This window comes from Colletotrichum godetiae, assembly GCF_030913485.1.
Source record: "Colletotrichum godetiae strain CBS 193.32 chromosome Unknown BDP55scaffold_2, whole genome shotgun sequence".
Classification (NCBI taxonomy): Eukaryota; Fungi; Ascomycota; class Sordariomycetes; order Glomerellales; family Glomerellaceae; genus Colletotrichum; species Colletotrichum godetiae.
The window spans coordinates 1164218-1182089 of NW_026851250.1; the positions used below are offsets into that span (position 1 = coordinate 1164218).

At 51.7% G+C, this 17872-nt stretch overlaps 8 protein-coding genes across 8 annotated transcripts; 4 read left to right on the forward strand and 4 right to left on the reverse strand.

The window, feature by feature from the left end:
* Positions 1-205: 205 nt before the first annotated feature.
* Positions 206-736, forward strand: BDP55DRAFT_723042 (uncharacterized protein; the record flags this gene model as incomplete). Its single annotated transcript, XM_060578690.1, has 1 exon — positions 206-736. One exon carries the CDS (start codon positions 206-208, stop codon positions 734-736), a length of 531 nt encoding a protein of 176 aa, XP_060436275.1.
* Positions 737-5250: 4514 nt separating this feature from the next.
* Positions 5251-6644, forward strand: BDP55DRAFT_743530 (uncharacterized protein; the record flags this gene model as incomplete). The annotated part of the gene is made up of 3 exons (XM_060580492.1): positions 5251-5738; positions 5837-5870; positions 5911-6644. The coding sequence occupies exons 1-3, from the start codon at positions 5628-5630 to the stop codon at positions 6642-6644; spliced, it is 879 nt and encodes a 292-aa protein (XP_060436276.1). The 5' UTR covers positions 5251-5627.
* BDP55DRAFT_134575 (family 61 glycosyl hydrolase) lies at positions 6354-7678 on the reverse strand. Its single transcript, XM_060565527.1, has 2 exons — positions 7481-7678; positions 6354-7413 (listed from the first exon to the last, which is right to left on the reverse strand). The coding sequence occupies exons 1-2, from the start codon at positions 7573-7575 to the stop codon at positions 6720-6722; spliced, it is 789 nt and encodes a 262-aa protein (XP_060436277.1). The 5' UTR covers positions 7576-7678; the 3' UTR covers positions 6354-6719.
* A 1365-nt stretch (positions 7679-9043) lies between these two features.
* On the reverse strand, positions 9044-9913 carry BDP55DRAFT_539544 (U3 small nucleolar ribonucleoprotein IMP3; the record flags this gene model as incomplete). The annotated part of the gene is made up of 6 exons (XM_060568043.1): positions 9044-9239; positions 9303-9502; positions 9577-9600; positions 9656-9691; positions 9750-9776; positions 9845-9913. The coding sequence occupies 6 exons, from the start codon at positions 9911-9913 to the stop codon at positions 9044-9046; spliced, it is 552 nt and encodes a 183-aa protein (XP_060436278.1).
* Positions 9914-9994: 81 nt separating this feature from the next.
* On the forward strand, positions 9995-11294 carry BDP55DRAFT_643243 (ribosomal protein S18). Its single transcript, XM_060573497.1, has 3 exons — positions 9995-10254; positions 10314-10645; positions 10699-11294. The coding sequence occupies exons 1-3, from the start codon at positions 10158-10160 to the stop codon at positions 10894-10896; spliced, it is 627 nt and encodes a 208-aa protein (XP_060436279.1). The 5' UTR covers positions 9995-10157; the 3' UTR covers positions 10897-11294.
* BDP55DRAFT_539329 (pentatricopeptide repeat domain-containing protein) lies at positions 11052-13479 on the reverse strand (the record flags this gene model as incomplete). The annotated part of the gene is made up of 2 exons (XM_060568021.1): positions 11052-11220; positions 11273-13479. 2 exons carry the CDS (start codon positions 13477-13479, stop codon positions 11052-11054), a joined length of 2376 nt encoding a protein of 791 aa, XP_060436280.1.
* A 2057-nt stretch (positions 13480-15536) lies between these two features.
* Positions 15537-16330, reverse strand: BDP55DRAFT_626091 (uncharacterized protein; the record flags this gene model as incomplete). Its single annotated transcript, XM_060571585.1, has 2 exons — positions 15537-15834; positions 15855-16330. 2 exons carry the CDS (start codon positions 16328-16330, stop codon positions 15537-15539), a joined length of 774 nt encoding a protein of 257 aa, XP_060436281.1.
* Positions 16331-16601: 271 nt separating this feature from the next.
* On the forward strand, positions 16602-17174 carry BDP55DRAFT_626092 (uncharacterized protein; the record flags this gene model as incomplete). Its single annotated transcript, XM_060571586.1, has 1 exon — positions 16602-17174. One exon carries the CDS (start codon positions 16602-16604, stop codon positions 17172-17174), a length of 573 nt encoding a protein of 190 aa, XP_060436282.1.
* Positions 17175-17872: the final 698 nt, after the last annotated feature.

The following is a 17872-nucleotide window of genomic DNA, read 5'->3' on the forward strand; positions in this document are numbered from 1 at the left end:
TAGTCAACGACGCAAAGTCATCTCGGCACATCGACCCAAAGAAAACTCTCCTTCACCACAAACCCCATCGATTGGCAGTCATCGCTCCTGCCGCGCCTACTTGAACCCTCCAATCGCGGATCTCCAAGCTCGACGATCTTTGGTTATTCGCTCTCTTCTAACTCAGCCAACCCCTCACTCGCTTTACCCGCCTCCAACATCCATCATGTCTTCCTCTGATGGTTCTCTCGGCAGTACGGGCAACTCATACTCGCTCTCCAACATGCCTTACACCTGGATTCTCACGCCACTCATCGTCTTCCTCGCCCTCGGCATCATCGCAACTCTCGTTCAGTTCCAACGCCGCCGTCGTCTCCGCAAACTCGGCCTCCAGCGTCCATGGCCCCGCCACGACTTGGAAGCGAATCGTCAGAGAGGCCAACGGTCGTCGAGAAATGGCCGCTGGGCCTGGACCACCCGCAGCGACGAGGGCTTGGACGAGTTCGGCGAGGCTCCTCCTGCCTACGAACCCAAGGCGAAGCCGGGACAGGCTTACGCCCGTGAGGGCAGCTTCGAGATGGCACACGTTGAGCATACCGCGAGAGGTGCAATGCCTCCGCCCCCGCCCATCGGCGGCACAGCAGGTGTCGGCCGTGGCTCTCTGCCTCCGGATTACGGCACAGCTACCGGCTCCACATCCTCTTCAACTGCGCCGCCTGCCGTTACCAGCCCGCCTACGGCCATGACTAGGCACTGATACCATCACGCACCACCACCACTAGGAGTAATCATCACACGATCAGCTCCTCCTTTTCACAACTCCTTTTTTTTAATTCATCGGCGTTACAACGAGGCACCAAAAGGGGCGTTTCAGGGAAAGCACAGCAATGATACCATGTTTTAGTTGGGAATGGATTTCTTTTCTTCATCAAAGCCACAGAGCATACAAGCGGGGGAGGAAGATCACAAACATCATTGCATCGACACGTTACGAGAGACGGTCAACGTCTGGGATACGGGCGGGAGGAGGACTCAAAAGGTGTCGAAACGGGCTGGTCTGTTGTATAGGTCAGGGGAACAATCGAAGACCGCGAAGGATCTTCGGTGAAACATCATCCACCCGCAGACAGGAAGCCACAGTTGTTCATGCTGAGGCTTAGTGCTGCACATTTCATGTCTATTCTAGCCACTACGGTATTGGTAGCCAGGACCCACATTAAAAGAAGTCAAATCATGAGTGTTTTATAGTCGTGATAATGCGCCTTGCTTTACCCCGTGGAACTTTCACATCAATACTGAATGAATATTTCATGTCCTACAGGAGAACTTTGGATTGACTACTCTCCCTTTGCCCTACACACTATCTAGTACCAATACTGAGAAAGTTTAGCTGCTTTCAGGAAAGATATCGAAGCCAGAGGCTTGGGCGGCTTATACTTTGTGGGCCTTGCTTGAATGGACTTGCAGTGTTGATGGCAGCAAGCATCACTAGCCTGACTCAATCTGATGGAGGATTTTCGCAGCTACATAACGTTATCCTCCACGCTGCAAATGTTACGCTCGCCATTGCTGTGGGTGTGATATCTGGAGGGGGAGCAGAGGACTCTCCTACTGTTTGAGAATCTCCCATTTTCTGCTAAAGAAAGACAGCTTGGAAGCTTTTAGTGGCGTAGCTTCTGGCATGTCTCGTGTGTCACTGGTGCTAGTGCTATTTCCAGAACGGACGAGAGAGAGAGAGAGAGAGAGAGAGAGAGAGAGAGGAGCTGCCGGAAGGAGCGGAGTAGTGAAGTTGTTTGGTCGAGGAGATATCACTACTTCATGCTTTTATATCGGTGATATCCGTAAAGGCATAGTGACGGCCGTGGAGTCATTGTAGAATCTACTATGAGTCTATTAAGACTACGGTAGTGAAACAGGAGAACTAGGATGAATGCGGGATGTCTCTGACCGCAGACACAATACTCACCTAGCGAAGGAGGTTACTATTTCTAGATATCTAGGCATAGAGCAGCTTCAAGGAAGCTGCCATTGCTGAGCAACGGACCTGGCTCCAGGGGATATAAGAACATATGCACCGTGGCCACAGACGGGTTTTTGCTTCAACATGTGCTCGTGTACCGGCGTGCGGCACTTCGGAGCATGTGGAGCAGTAAACGTAATCCTGCCATTGCCAAATGCAGTTCTTAATAAGAAGAAAAAGTAAGACATGTCGATATATCAACTACAGCGGAGCCCGGTGCTCGTATTCTATCGATTATTCAGAAGGGAATAGAATGTAAAGGGCAGATGAAGAGAGGTTTAAACGTGTGAGATAGAGCGCTGGGATAAAATTGGGCGCATGGTCATGGTATTGAGCATCTTCCAGGGCAGCCGGCACTGGCGATGCTAAGCTAAAGCCGCCAGTCTCGCGTGTGACGCCGGGCCGCACCGCACCTCCGTTCCCAGCAAGTAGGACTAAACATCTATCGACCCGAAGCTTCCATTCTGATTCCGAAAAAGAAAAAAAACTACTAGACTCGGTCGTCACATCCCAGACAAGTCCTAAGTCCGCTCAGATAAGTCAGGGCCTTTCCGTTCACCAGGCAAGTTGAGGTACTGACCTGGTCGAACAACCGCAAACGGTTGAGTAGCGCACAGTAGAAGGGGCACTGCAGGGTCTATTATATAGTACCTTCTGAGGGTTTGATGAAATCCAGACGAGGTGAAAGAAGGAACCCGCCAACTACGAGATACCTCTGTCCCTCGCAATTGCAGGTTTGCGGAACTACCACGTGGAAGTCAAGTGGCATCGCCGTTGAGCTTCAGGCCCTCCCGAGGAGCCGCCACGACATCACATGCTTGGGATCTCATCGACATGGAAAACACGAGACGATATCAGCAGGTTTAAAAGGTGTCTTGGAGAGCTACCACACCTTCGAGATGTGATTCGAGCCAAGGGAGGTAGTTAGGTAGACCGGTATATTAGCCTCTCAAGCTAGCTTTCTCCCCTTTCCTTACCGGCCAAATGGCTTTGGAGTTTCCAATACCACTGAAGGGTTTGATACATTCGCAATAGCGATTGGCTTCTTATGCGATGATAAGCAATCGTCGTGGTTCGCTGGGATGAAGGGGCAACTTAGCATCGACGGCAAGGTAGGGGCTAGTTAGCTTTACCGGCCACTTGCTTACCGGCCACTTGAATCTCATTCAAGATTGAATACGATATTGATACTGACACTATCCAGAGCCATCTCAATGTCCTGGGCCTATAATTATGTTTGGCAAGGTCCGCCTTCTACTCAGGCGGTATTCCCCTCATGGTCAAGGAAGTTGCCGAGAAATTTGAGAGTGGGAACCTTACATAGCGTCCCCAGACACGCCCCTGAGGACGCACAACTATGCCATTGAAAGACAGCCGCTCGATCCCAAAGACTCGCCGCCGTGTGCACGATGTCATCTCACTCATGATACTACCACAAGACACCACTACATCAACTCGAAGGAAGACAAGCTCCTACAAGCTGTACCAAAGTAATTTCTTTGACTGATTTACTTCAAGTCATCAGCTCCGTTCAACGTGAGACGAGGGTTGTATCTTGACGTGATACCTTACCTTGCGTTGCCAGCGCCGAAGTCAAAGATCTGTAGGCCTGTGAACCGGGAAATCGCAAAAAGAATTTGCAACTGCCCAGAAATGCTCCTTGAATTTCTCACCCTGCTCCTCGCTGTTTCTTCCTCCACTTTATCTCCACAATGGATATAGTCTAGTAGAACCATCGGGGAGCCATACTTGCAATTGGATCAGATAAGAACATGTCCTCTAGAAGGTCTCTACTAGTTGAATCCGCGTAGCTCACTGCTTGCATTTGACTACATCACATTTCTAGATTCTGGGCATGGACGGACTCCAAGTTTGCGCATCTCCGTGGGCTTCAGGAGGGCCTTGTCCCGTCAGTTCCGGTGAGCTGTCGGCTATCACACAACCTGACGAGAAAGCCTGTAGCAGGACACCTCTTTTTTCTTGGATCCCAATGTTCGAGGTATTGTGTTAGCTCCCGCATCGTGGACGTCATCGGCGTGGGGAGGGTAAAGTGGCCCGAAATTCTGGTGGCAGATGTTGACAATTGCTTTTCGACGCTGCATTCATTTCTGTTGCTTTATATGCCATAATCTGAAGTATTTTGAGGAAAGTGGCATCTAGAAGTCACGGAGCGGTTACGCAAGAGTTTGGACTCTAATGAGAAACGAGCAACACTACCAGCCCTTTGGAGTCAGCCCCTGGATAGTTCTGACAAACATGTTCCTGTGCCCGGCACACTTAGATAGATATTCAGTGATGTCTCCCGAGCGACAACACTTAGAGCGCAGCCCACAAGTACAGCAGTTCGTTGAGAGTTTGTACAACAGTTGTACAGCTGTCTGAGAGGTCATGCTGTCAGGATTATCCGGCTAGGGACGCGGGTACAATGAAAGTGAGGGTATATAAGCTGATGGTCGCTTATCAGATTGCACATATTCTTGCACGTATGACAAATACGAGCGATGCAAAGCGATCTAGTAGTTTTATTTTTAAATTTAAAACCCCGGCAGTCCACACTCTCTTTAATTGTCCAAGACAAGCTGGATTAGCGGCTTAGGTCCCCCTGAGTAGCGAACAATAAATAATCGATAAAAGACGATCCCTTCCGAAGGAATAGGAAGTAGTTGGCAATTAGATTGAAGGGATTTTTAAGTCATATTTAGAAATAAAGTGAGGCAATTTATAGACCATAGCTTTCGTCCGCTTATAGAGTATTATAATAGAGTCCTGTATACCTCCCTCGACGGGGAGATTAGCGTCGAGTTATATCAATACTGGCTATGACGAGGGCGAAAGCTTATGCTCCCGGGACGGTATTCTCACTGCACCAGCTCAGCCAGCCACTTGCCCCTTTTTCAACGCGACAAACTTGCAGCCGGTACATGCTTCAAAACAGGTTGCTCATGTTGAAGTGAAACGAATAAGTTAACCGGATTCAATTGCTTTCAAGTCACCGGGGCCGCCCTGGTTGCCTGGAGTATCGAGTTGTCCGCTGTCTTATCGATGACACAGGTTCTACATTGAAATCAGCTATTAAACTGTCTACAGCACTCGCCAGTCACGCCCACCTGTACGAGACTCATGGAGGTAAACGAGATATAACCTTTGCCTATTCTTGAACCGATGATCGATGTCCCTGAACATCCATTTTGTCCACTCTTGTAGGTGTTATCAGAAACAGGGACAATGGATTTACCGTGGATTCCGGACTTGCCCACCATACATGAATAAGGTACCTCGGCTATTTTCTCGGAATAAAGATTGCATTCGTCTTCTACGGTATCGTGATCTCAATGAACCCGCACCCCATCTACTCTTTTTCCTTCGTGGGAGGCTTTGAAGTCTGAAGAGCAAAGAAGGGAAACCTCAGACTGACTTAGGCAGTCGTGGACTTTGTCTCATATGAATCCCTGTAACTAGACAACGTCCATACCTCCAAACTTTTGATGTAGTTTAATTGAAGGAGCCCTTGAGATCACTGGGAAGAAGCAATCTCTGAGAAACCAGGGGCTTCTAGGAGCATAGCGGTTGATCAGCCTCATGACAAACGCATAGTGAGAAACAAGAGCTCTCCGTTCTAGACAGGAACATGGTGTTTCCTCTCAATATGCAAGAATGCGGACAGATGGATGACTTAATACAATTAATGCTCGGCATCACGCAAAGTCCCGCGAAACATCTTCGCCAAGCTTTGCAGTCGGTGCGCCCGTAGATCATACAAACGCTGCTAACCTACAAGCCGCGGCATGACCAAAGCTCCATAGAAACAAAACATAAGAGAGCTGATATAATCGCCAGGGCCACGCAGACGGGGAGACGGGCACGAGTGAGGGTATGTATGTACTCCGTATCCGTACTCACCACCGTTGCAGATCAATATGTGAGGTCTCTTAAGAAGGTCCTCCGTGCTTCAGATTTTCGTGTTTCTTTTGTAGATCTGCCGGGTCCGGGGCCCCTCGGACATCCATGTGACCCGTGTCGAGGGGCAAAGTACCGCAGCCCGCACAGCGTCCGGACCCCTCCCCCAGAGAATCAGAGAGGGCCCACGCAGAACTCGGTTCCCGGCAACGTCGAGAGGGAGAGGGCAGGTATCTCTGAAACCGGCGGCGAAAGATCAAAAAGAAATTTGGGCGCGCGAGGTATTCGGATTCGGGTACGGAGCTGTACCTTCGGACATGAGTACTCATCACGGCCGAATACTTTGACGAATCGCAACACAGGCCTAGGGTCCCAACCTTTCACGGAGACAGATTACAAAGACGAGTGGGCAGATAGTAAAAGTGGCGAAGAGACATATTTGTCAGTTCACGCTCATCTCACGCTCCCTCGTGTGATCATTTACACTTTATCATTCACAAGAACCAAATGTTACAGTAATGATACATGGCGAGATTTACATACGCCCATGGATGCTCGCTTGCTCGTGAACCCCATCTCACAGGACCACTGTCTATACACAGGTGGTATGCCAAGGATATCGAGAATTCGTCAAGGAAACATGAGACCCAAAGGAAAGAGTTTGCACGACCAGCGTGTCAAGAAGTTGGTTGAGCCCACGCAAACAAAAGCAGATTTCCGCCCTGTCCCATCCCATCATGCGTCGTGAAATGTTCGTCCGTACAAATACATCACAGTCACACGATTTGTACACAAGCCAGTGAGCCACCCTATTCAATTTCCCTCAATAGATGACCGTCACCCTCTTCCGCCGACGGGTAGGCTTCTGCGCGGCGCCCATCATGGGTGGTCCGGGGATGGGGTAGTCGAGGTTATCCTTGTAGATGTTGAACTTGATGCCCTCGTCGCCAGCCTTGTAGAGCTCCGTCGCCTTGACGCCGGGGGGCTTCTCGGACCCGCCGCCCTGGACGTCGATGTTGAGGCACTGCGGGTAGTTCTGCGCGCCGCCCTCGCGACCGGCCTCGTGCAGCGCAATCGTCTCGTGGCGGAGCACGTACTGGCCGGGAGCGATGTTTGCCGGGATCGTCATCGTCCACGACTTGTTGTTGGAGAGCATGTCGTCCGAACCCCACTTGCCGGGCGCCTTGGCGCCGTCTACGACGCCGACGGCGTCGATCTTGAAGAATTGTAGGTCGGCCTTGTTGACCTTAGCACAGTCGCCGTTGCAGGGGGCCAGGTAGTCCATCATCGGCCCGTGGTGCGACTCGGGCCAGTCGGTCCAGAAGACGGTGACGTTGGAGCCGGCTGTGACTTTTGCGGCGATCGGTGCCGGTTCCGCGCCGACGTGGCAGATGATGTCTGCGTCTGCGTACTTGTCCACGGCGACGAAACCATTTGACAGGTCCTTTGGGATGGACCATCCTACAACTTGTGGCGGGGGTTTCTTGTACTGCATCTGAGGGCTGTAGCCTTCGTAGCTGGAGGGGTAGGACTGGGTCAGTGAGGGTGAGCTATAGATGAGTGAGATATCGAGCCTAAACTTACAAGACACCATCTGCCATGAGACCGTTTACTGTGCCATGGGCACTAGCGGTGTGGAGAGCGGCCGAGGCCAGGAAGACATACTTCAAGGCAGACATATTTGATTCCTTGCGCGTATTCGTGATGTGTGGCTTCTTGAAAGTTCCGAGGTTGCGGTTTGGACAAGTCTGCGAAAAAAGAAACTAGGGTTAGGTTTTAAGGATCGTCGTTGATTATATGTTCGTTCTCAGCGAGGGATCAGCGACTGTTTGCGGGGGTAAAAGGAGCGTAACTAGTCGACCAGCGCACTATAGTATTATCAAAGAATGTGTAAGTTGCTTCCCGGACGTGACATCGTTCACAACGGGGAGGCTCTTGGGATGACGGTTATTATATCAGACACCAAGAAAGCCACAGGGAACGTTGCGGCTGGGGAGTCTCCCGGCCCCGATTCATCCGTTCAAACAAACAAAGTCTTCAGCTTTCCCCGTGCGCTGATGTTGAGACCACCCACAGCGCAAAAAGAAGGTGCAAAACATCAGACACAGAGAGTAGACGATGACCTCAGGTACCGGCCGGAAGTCAAGCTACCATTGGCGGAGATCGGATCTTTGCCATCCAGAACGTCGGTTCAGAGTATCACTTGGTCATGTTCCCTGTTTCAAGACTGGGATAATCCATTGTTCCATTCGGCGTCTCTTCTCGAGAGGCGTCCGTGCAAAGCACCCTTCTCAGCCTCATAGAGTTACCTTCCGACGACTCTTCACATTTTCTCTTGTCTGTTGTGGGGGTGGGAAAGGTTTGTTCCGAGCTGGGACTGCATGGCCATCCTGGACAAAGTCGGGATTTCCTCTTGCTCTATTGCGCTCTTTTGCGAGTTGACCCTATACAGTTGCCCGGCTTCGTCTCAACAATTTCCCGATTCGGTAGTGGCCTCGGCTCCTTCGTCCAGGCCTTTCAGCCCTCGTTTTCATGCGATAGTCTCATAGTCCTGAACTGATATACGGCCCAAACTTTGCGACCGTTTCATCCGTCCACAAAGTGTTCATCTCCTCGCCCAACACAGCACAAGCCTGCAGCATGACGTGCTTCTGCGACGAAACCTTGAGAATTGGTCGTAGAGTCTTCGCGATTCGTTCGTATTCATCAGTATACTTCGGATGCGATGAGCTGACAGAGTCGAAAATAGGTATCGGTTGACTCATTCGGAGGTTGGGTTCGCCAAGGAACAATCTCAAATGTAGAGACCTTCGTCTACCTATTTGTCGACAAATTGTGGTTGCTGATGACGGTCTGTACAGCGGACGTCGCTACACGCGAGTAAACGCCAGCTGTCCGAGTTGCTTGACCTTTGCGCATCGGGCAATATGCCAGTAAAGGGATTTCTCCCGATATCTCCGCCAGTCCAGATCGTCTTCTAAGCCTCAAAGCTGACTCAAGGCCCGCCACGTAGACTCTTGCGAATGCGATAGGTCGAATGTTTTTCTCAATGTCCAGCCCCCTTAACTCCATGACTCCTTCAAATATTGCGTAAAGCCAAGTCCCACCATGGCGGCAAGCCAGTCATCCGAAAGTGTATCGTCCCGTCTACAGCAGCTCGAAGTCGTCCAACTTGTCGCGATACTTCATGATGTTTCTTTTGACCTTGCTGCCCACGGTCCATGTCACGAAGTCCTCCATGCTGCGGGTTACCAGGAACGCCGGATCGACACATGTTTCCGTGCCTACACGAACATGTCCCTGTTCGATGAGCTTCGTTGCTGCCTGTACGGTCTCGGCCATGCTGCGACATCTCCATTAGCATCATGCCCAACGAAGCAAGTTGTGAAAGTCTCTTTCTCCATACCGAAGGCGAGTCATGACGACTGGGAGACGTCGTCTTGCGAAAGCACTCACTGTGACATTGTGTTCAATGGCCGAGAGCTTCGAGGCCGAAGAGAGAACACCCATGTCGTACAGCTTGTCGAGGAGCAGTTGCTCGTGCTTTCGGCGGGCCGCGTTTTCCGGAGGCATCAGGCTGATCCTGTGCGCTAGTTGACGGATGGACTGCACAGCCGTGTCAGTTTGTGTCTCGATGTGTATTCAATATCGGACTCGGGGAGAATATTCGGTAAACTTACGCCGCATAGCCTGTTGTATTTGTGCTGTCCACGGTCGTCAGCGATGGTTCATGATGCGGGCGTGGGCGACGATACTCACATAATCCTCAGGCTTCTGAATCATGTATCTGCGCACCTGTTCGCATGTTAGATTGTGTCGCGCGCTTCTCCTTCTCTCCTGGAATCTGCCATACCACTGCGGCGTCTCGGTGATCGCCATCCTAGTAATTCAACGTTAGCACATGCGCCTCGGTCCGCTGTACGGGCGGGGTGCGGTTGATCTCGGTACCTGCTTGTATGTGATGAAGTCATGCTTCCGCAGAAGCTTCTGCTCGTGATACTTGAGTTTGCGGACCATGCTGGGCTGTTGTCGTCGCGGGTCCCCAGTTTGGTTTGGCGATTGACGACGGTGACGAGAGGTCGCGGCAGAAGAAAAAGTTCTGGAGCTGGAGGGACAAAAATCCTTATCGCCGCGGAAGCTTATCGGACGAGTGGGGCGGGAGGTTCCGTCGGCCTACCAAAAAATTCCCGTGACAGCTTCAACATCTCGCAACAGATCACGCTTCGCTGGGACATTCGAACAAATCCTCACAAGACTAGCAATGCCTCCCAGACTACCACTCGTTTCGGCCATCAAGGCACCGAGCGCCTTGATGGCCCGGATTGCGCGCCCGTTCTCATCGACTCCCATCGTTGCCCGTACGTCAATGCCCCCCTACAGCTCCCTAGGGCGCGACAGCTAACGTCAAGCTTCCCAGAGTCCTCCGGCTCCGATCCGATTAAGAATCTCCTGAACCTCGACGAGAAGCCCCCGGTGCACTCAGCCGACCGTATCCGCGGTCTCATCAACAATGGAAGCAAGGCCCGCTTGGAGGGAGCTGCAGCTCGGAAACGCACCATGCTCGAGTCTCTCCGCGAGAAGAAGGTCAGCGACGACTACGTCAAGCAGATGCCGCGTCGCTGGCGTACCGGTGAGGTATACGCGCCGCACGACCTTAGCCCTCTCGAGATGGAGAAATGGCGCAGGCAAAAGATCGTCACGACTGATGTCATTGACTTGTTGGGAATCAACCCCCTGGACCACTACAGAGTATGTTCAAATGGTGTTCTCAAAGCCCTCGGGATACTGAATCTGTGTTACAGAACTTCTCAATGATTTCCGAGTACATGACGAACTTCGGACAGATCAAGCACTACAAGGATACGGGACTGAAGCCGACGAACCAGAGGAAGATGGCAAAGGCAATCCGGAGAGCGATTGGTATGGGTATCCACCCCAGTGTGCACCACCACCCCGAGCTGCTGAAGAAGAGGTTCCGCCTCAATGCGTCGTGGAAGTGAGACTTTGAAGCAAATTAGGGGTTCGGAAGGCTTGCAGGGCCTGTGGAGTTGTCTGCGGACATTGGGAGTGTCTCCCGTGTATGAATTGTACAACATCTTGGCGTCTATTATAAATGTACAGATACAAGAAGCTCCTCCAGTATATATTGTACACATCATGCCTTCAGCACCCGCTGTAGCTTGAACTTCTTCACTTTTTCGGGGGTGTAATAGTAGCGGAACTTCTCCACCTCCGCCCATTCCTCTGGGAACTGATTCTTGGCCCACGCCTCGAAGTCTCGCTGCAAGCCTTGCCCAGGGAGTGCGTTAAATGGAATGCCAAGCCTGTACGGAGGTTAGCTACAAACTTTGGTAGGGATGAAAAGGATAGACTCACGTCATGGCATCAGGCCCATACCCAACAGCTCGCTTCATGGTTCTGATTGTGCTCTGCACCTCCTGGAGATTGCCATTGCCTGCAAGGCCGCCGCAGTATGAGGCAAAGACTGCCGGCGGAACATCGACTTCCATCTTCTCGATTTTCTTCCAGATATCCCTGGCAATCTGATCGCCAAAGGCCTTTAGTTCGCAGAGGAAGAACACAATCTCGAGACTGTTGTATGATGGGCCTTCTGAAGAGCGGACAATATCCTGCCAGTACTCCAGTCCTAGACTTGGTTTCCGGCATGCTCCATAGGCAATCATCAAAGCGTTGAACATCCTTGTGCTAGGCTGGATCTTCGTGTCCATTTTCAACATGTTATGAATCAACTTCGTGCTGTCCAAGTCGGGGCACCTGCCCATGCCTTCAAAACATTGAATGTAGGCATCGCTATTGGGATGAAATGTTGGGTTGACGTGCTGCCGCATGTGTCCAAATACATGGACGGCCATGTCAGAGCGCCTGCGGTCGAAAAATGCGTCCATGAGCTGGAGACGACTCTCAACGCTGGTCTCTTGGAAGAACTGACGGAGGATGGAATAGGCATCCCAGACTCTCGCCGTGCTGTTTTTCTTGTCTAAACAGTATGCCACAAATGCATCTCTAATGGATCGTCGTTGTTCGTTGCTGTGTTGAAATACATTCAGCGATAACGTGTCGATAATTTCAAACTGCTGGTCGTTTTTGAGGAAGACTGTGCATAATGCGACCACTGTCTCTGGATCCAATGTGACAATTCTGTCCTCCAAAATATCCAACATCTCGCGTATCGCCGTAGAATTCGGGTTTGCTTGGTAGCACAGTGCTTGAAGATACTTATTGATCAGGGGCAAGTCGTCTTCTCCGTTCAGATCCGCCTTTGGGAGCTGCATATATGCCGCCCTGGCCCCTGACAAGTCCTTTGCCCGGATCTTGAAGTCCATTTGGAGAAGGTATGTTGTTGCATCAGGCCGGATGCCGAGCTCGCTCGCGAACGAGACAAGCCTGTCTGCTAGATACGGGTCGTTTTTCTCAATCGCAACCTCCAGCAGACCATTGATCGTTTGGGTGTCTGGCAGGAAGGCGCTATCGTCGGGGTTGTGGCGAGCAACAACATCAAACATGCCCTTGATGTCATCAAGCCCCTTTTCCATGGACAGTACTGCCCATTGATAGATGACATCCCAATGCTCTTTGCTCGGATTGGCGTCAACAAGCTTCTTGAAGATCGGCGCTGTCCAACCGCGTTGGTTGTTCCTCACTGAAAAATGTAAGATTTCTTTGAAAGTCCTGGGGCTTGGATGCTCGCTGTCTTGAGCTGGCCTTAGGAACCACTTCTTGGTCTCCAAAACATTATCCTTTTTGGCGAAGAAAGTCGTCATAACCTCATGAAAATTTGACGTGAAAGGCAAGCCGAGTCTCTCGGCCTTTTTGACAGCCGCCACAAGCTCTGCCTCACGGCCTTCCTCCGCCAGCCCCTGCAGGACATTGACCCAAAGATTCTGTGCGCCAGGTTGATCTGCTTCAGGTAACTGAGCCCAGTGTTCTTGCAAGGTGTTGAAGGCCTCGGGAGATGCGCCGAATATGGTCAGGGCAACCAGATACGACTCGAAGTCCTCCGCAGCGCCAGGATCTGTTGAATCCAATGCTCGTATCTCCTTGATCGCATCGTATAAGAGTCTGGAGAACTCCAGGTGGTCTTTGGTATCCTCTCTTGGCAGCTTGAGCAACGCTTCCCGCGCATTCGTTAACTCGGTTAAAGTTAGGCCTGGTCCCGGCTCGTCGTCCTTATTTTCGAGCAAGTATCTCAATAGGTTACGGCAGTGCAAAGCCTGAGTGCTGTTGACGACGATGTTGAAGCGCACTTTGTATGCGAACAAGTCCCGAAATGCCTCAACCAGTTCTGTCCTCGACGGCGGCCGTACGCTTTCCAAAAGGCGATTCCTCCATGTTAAGACCGTCGTCCACCCAGGCTCATACTCTGGCTTCTTGATCTGTTTCGGAGGCTTCTGGAGGATGCCAAAGAACGTCCGACGCTGGGCTCGTCGAGAGAGGGATATCGTCGATGCTACCTGGACCTGTGTATGACGACAAGCTGGGCGAGAAAGAATCGAACAGGCAGGGACGCTGCCCCTAGGAACGAGGACCCGTCGGCAGACATGGCGGGCTAATTGCGCCCTCATGGTGTGGGTTCAGTGCTTTGCGCGAAGGGTTCTTGATAGCAATTAGTTTTGAAGACAGGAACAAAAGCTTCAAGTGAGCGTACCTGGGCATCTCCAGACCGAATCAAAGTAAGCGCGGCATGTGGTGAAGCTCAATGCCGATATTTGAAGCTCTGAAGATTTGCGAACTGGAAATGGGAACACTGGAGCTTTCGGGACTTGGAAATCGCGGTAGCTGCCACCAAAAAGCGACCCGCGCTTGTGGAGGACCCGCAGATTACCCGTGCTTAGTCATAACCTGCATTCCACCCACCCACCGGCACCTTTGGTGTCAATGACCTCAAGGACGTCACTCTCATAAATACAATGGAAGGCAGCTTCAATGTCGAACTAGCTGGGCGACACTTTTTCCTGATAGTTATCTCTCTATTCAAAAATTGCGTTCTGTTGCAGGATGTGAATTATATGATGTAGCCCTCTCAAATTCTTGAACCAATCACACCTTGCCCAAATCAAAGCATCATTATCATTATCGTCACCAGTGGATCCAGTCATGGATTCATTTCCAAGTTGGTATGGATCATTATCAACTCCAATTCGACCATCCAGCGTTCCTCGACACGTTGATTGATATCCAGAAATAACTTAGAATGTGCTTGTTCAATTCTAGTAAATGCGAGCTAACAGTGGTGTCTAGACCGACCATTAGCACCACTCGGCAACCTTGCGTCTTCGGCGGTGATTGGTATTGCATACTCAGAACGGGCCACTTGAGAACGATGACAAAAGTCTCATGAGATGGCAACCGTTGATATGCGGTAAACCTATGTGGGTGGCAGTTAGATGCCGATGGGAAAGACTCCAGACGACACGGAGGTCCAGCTCCTGAGCCTAGCACTCATAAAGTATGGAATACGGACATGTGTGCGCTCAAATCTGGGTTATGACCAGAGTTGGCGCCTCGGTGTCAAGTGTTCTTCCTCCCATTCTTCTGTCTTCGCCGGGTCGCATGAAGCACAAACACGCTCAGACCCACGATGAAGTCAGTGCGGAACCTGAGCTTAGCTACAATGTCATGGGAACTGGTTCGCTCGAGTTGCTCGAGTGAGAAATACTTAGGGTGCAAGTGCATCCTGCCAACTTTTTCTCGAAGGCATCGGCTTTCACACCCTACACTTGCGAACTGGCTCCAGAAGTAAGAACAACAAAACAACGAAGACTTTTGAACTGGCAGTTAGTTCAAGACGTTTACGCACCATCCTTGTAAGCCCCTTCAAGCGCAAATCTAGGCATGCTCGGTATTACTCACCACAAGTAGGACACCCGAGAAGGATTCGGTACTTGTTATCCCGCCCCGGAGTGCAGTCCGACTCAAGCCGCCGGGCGGACTGATTTCCCAATAGCTTGACGACACACCGCCCAACTAGCTGACGGATTCTTGTCCTCACGTGCCTGACACTGCCGGCGACATGTCAAGATCTCGCAGTTCCAGCCGTGGTTCTCTTGCGAAGCAGACAGCAACACCACCGCAAAGGACGCAGCAGCCAAAGAGGAAGAATGGTGGCAGAGATGCCCAGTGCTACTTCTGTTGCTGCTGGTGCTGTTGGATCGTCCTCACTTTAGTCGCCCTATCCTGCGGCTCCGTCCTGCTGATGGTCACCTCCCTCCCCTTGCCGGACTCGGAGCCATTCATCTCTTAAACCCGGGGCGAAGTCATCAAATCCGTTAACTCCAATTCACCGACGACCAGATTCATGATGGCTATCCTCAAGTCGTCATGCTGTAGGAAATTTGCCTCGGTTCGACAGCTGTTCATGACCTTCCTGTGCTTTCCAACCCACGACTTCACGACTTCAGCTCAAGGGTGTTGTAAGATGTTGCTTGGTCGAGTCAATGCCAGGCCTCCGCTCCTCCAGCAGGTTCCCACGTGTCCTTCTTTTCCAATCTCTTGAAATCTTCATTCGATGAAGTTATCCGTCACGCTAGACTTCATCGACAACGTTCCTCAGGTCTCTTTGTCCCTTGTCGCCATAAGCAAACCTCTTTTGTCGGCGATCCACTCAGTCCCTCATCTTGGATCAGAAGAGGCCTTGATCCGCGTCCAAGCCACTGCCCTTCTCGCCCCCGATCAAAAACTCCGCGACTTCGGCGTTCTTAACGTTGCTTCTCGCCTTCCCTTGGTGCTCGGCATCGGGATTGTCGGTACAGTCGTCGAATACGGGCCTTCGATCGTTCCAAGCGATATCCCTCTTCCGTCTGTCGGTACACTGGTCCTTTTTCAGGGGAATCTTCGTCGGCTGCATGTCGTCGGCTTGGGCCCTTCGTTCTGGCCGACACTCTTGATCCCCGTCCCAGGGGTTACATCCTCCCTTCAAGCTGCAACGTTGATCACTGACCCTTTCACTGCGGCTCTTTCTCTTTTCCATCCATCTGGCCTCAGGTCCCCTTTCCTGGCACTGATCCGACCGTCGAGTACCGAGAGGCACGTGTCATCGTCCTTGGCGCAGGCACAATTGCCGGCACTTTTACCGTTCGACATGCGGCGGTTGCTGGTATCGGGACCATCATAAACACCTCTTCCAATACCGTTCTTGCAATACTCCAAACCCACGGGGCGACTGATATCATTCACCGGTCCTCCTCTTCCATCACATCCGAAGTCCAGCGTATCCTCGGTTCTCCTCCCTCGCATGTCGCGAAGGCATATGCATCTGGTCATCCCACTCTTGCTGCCTCCCTTTTCTTTCCCACCGTTTCCATCGATGCCCCGAAGTCCATTGCCATGTTGTCGTCCTCGGTTGGTGCCGACATTGATGACTTGGCTGAAAGGCGTGTTTCCTTGCGCAACATCTATGGCTCCTTCGAGGCCCATCCAGATGTGTTTCGATTATGGGCCGCAGCTCTTCTCAAGTGGTTCTTATCTGGCGAGTTGGAAGCCCCCTCTCGTAGAGTAATCCCCGTTGTCGACCCATGCCTCGTCAATACCGCACTCAATGACATCGGAAGAGGTGGCGGGGTAAGGTATGTCGTCAATATGGAGGGAGAAGACGACGTGGGGGAGGACAGAGGAGATATATAGACGAGAGGGTGGAGGTGGATAGGGTAGACAGACCAGGGGTGGACCAGAGGCACAGCAAGCCAAGATGCCGGGGAGCGTGTTGTACGAGATCCGTCACTCAACGGACGATCTTGTCCCATCATCGCCTAACCTGCTGTCGTCGTCATATCGGACGGCAGTTCAAGCTAGGATGTTGTATGTCCCTCATTCTCTCTCTCGGTCAACAAGAAATCGCCCGATGACCGAGAAGACCGGCCAAGAGAAAAGAAGGAATGAAAGGACGAGGAAGTGCATAGCAGGGGGCTCGAAAGAGAAGAAGAGATCAACGACTCACCGCAATATAGTCCTAAATGCTTCTTTAACCCCCCCTGGGAGATCATGTAACACTTTCCTAGTCCTCCCCTCTCATTTGTCTAAGTTGCTAGTGACAGAAGTCCGTTCCAAACCTGCATTGGCTCCTAGCTCCGCCTCTCTCTTCCCCTCTCGTTACCCTGCTTCTCTTTACTCTAGTCCGGACCACAGAAGAGCCTATTTGCTTTTGCTTGCTTGCTTTGAAAAGCTCTCTTTTCACTTGTTCGTCCGTGTTTCGAGTCCGCGCGGCATCGTTGATCACGGGGGCGTTGGTTTGAGTCCTGTATGGCTGGATGAATACGGTTGATTTCCATCTAGTTCCCACGGCGGCAGAACAAGTGGGTGTGGGAGGATGTCTCCTGAGGCGTTCACGTCTGCGTTTCAGAGATGCAAGTGCAGCTTGCGCTGACTGGTTCTCGTTGACTTTCGGCGCACCCTCTATCTCAACCTCATAGGACGTCGGCCAGCTCCGCGCTATATGGTTCCTCCTGGCGCCGGCCGGTCACATCCAGTGACGGGTCTCAGATTGACGTCGCGTTTGCGTAAGGCTTCTCCAGGCTATGATATCGGGCGAAGAGATCCTGGAGTTTCGTCGGCATTAGGCGTCTGAAGAGGAGAAGAAACAAAAGAAGAACCAGACCAGATGGTAACAGAGTCAAAAGGTTGGACAACAATAGGAACTAGGGGGTACACCGCGAAGACAAGAGAGGGGAATTGGAAGAGGCTAAGCCTAGTGCTGCCATCTGAACATCATCCTGATGTCGGTGATCCGAGGGGCATTTGATCGACGGTTGACGTCTCGACCGTGCGTCGTCGTTCACGCTCCTTCGAACCACTCCACGATGGAGCTAAAGGGAGCGTTCGGGTACGGACTCGCCCTCACATCACCGAGTCTACAAGGCAACCGGCCGATGCCAAGAAAAGCAGCTACCGGACGAAATAACAAAGTACCAACCGAATCCATACGAGATTCCCATGGCCCCGACCTGCTGACCTGCCAGGATC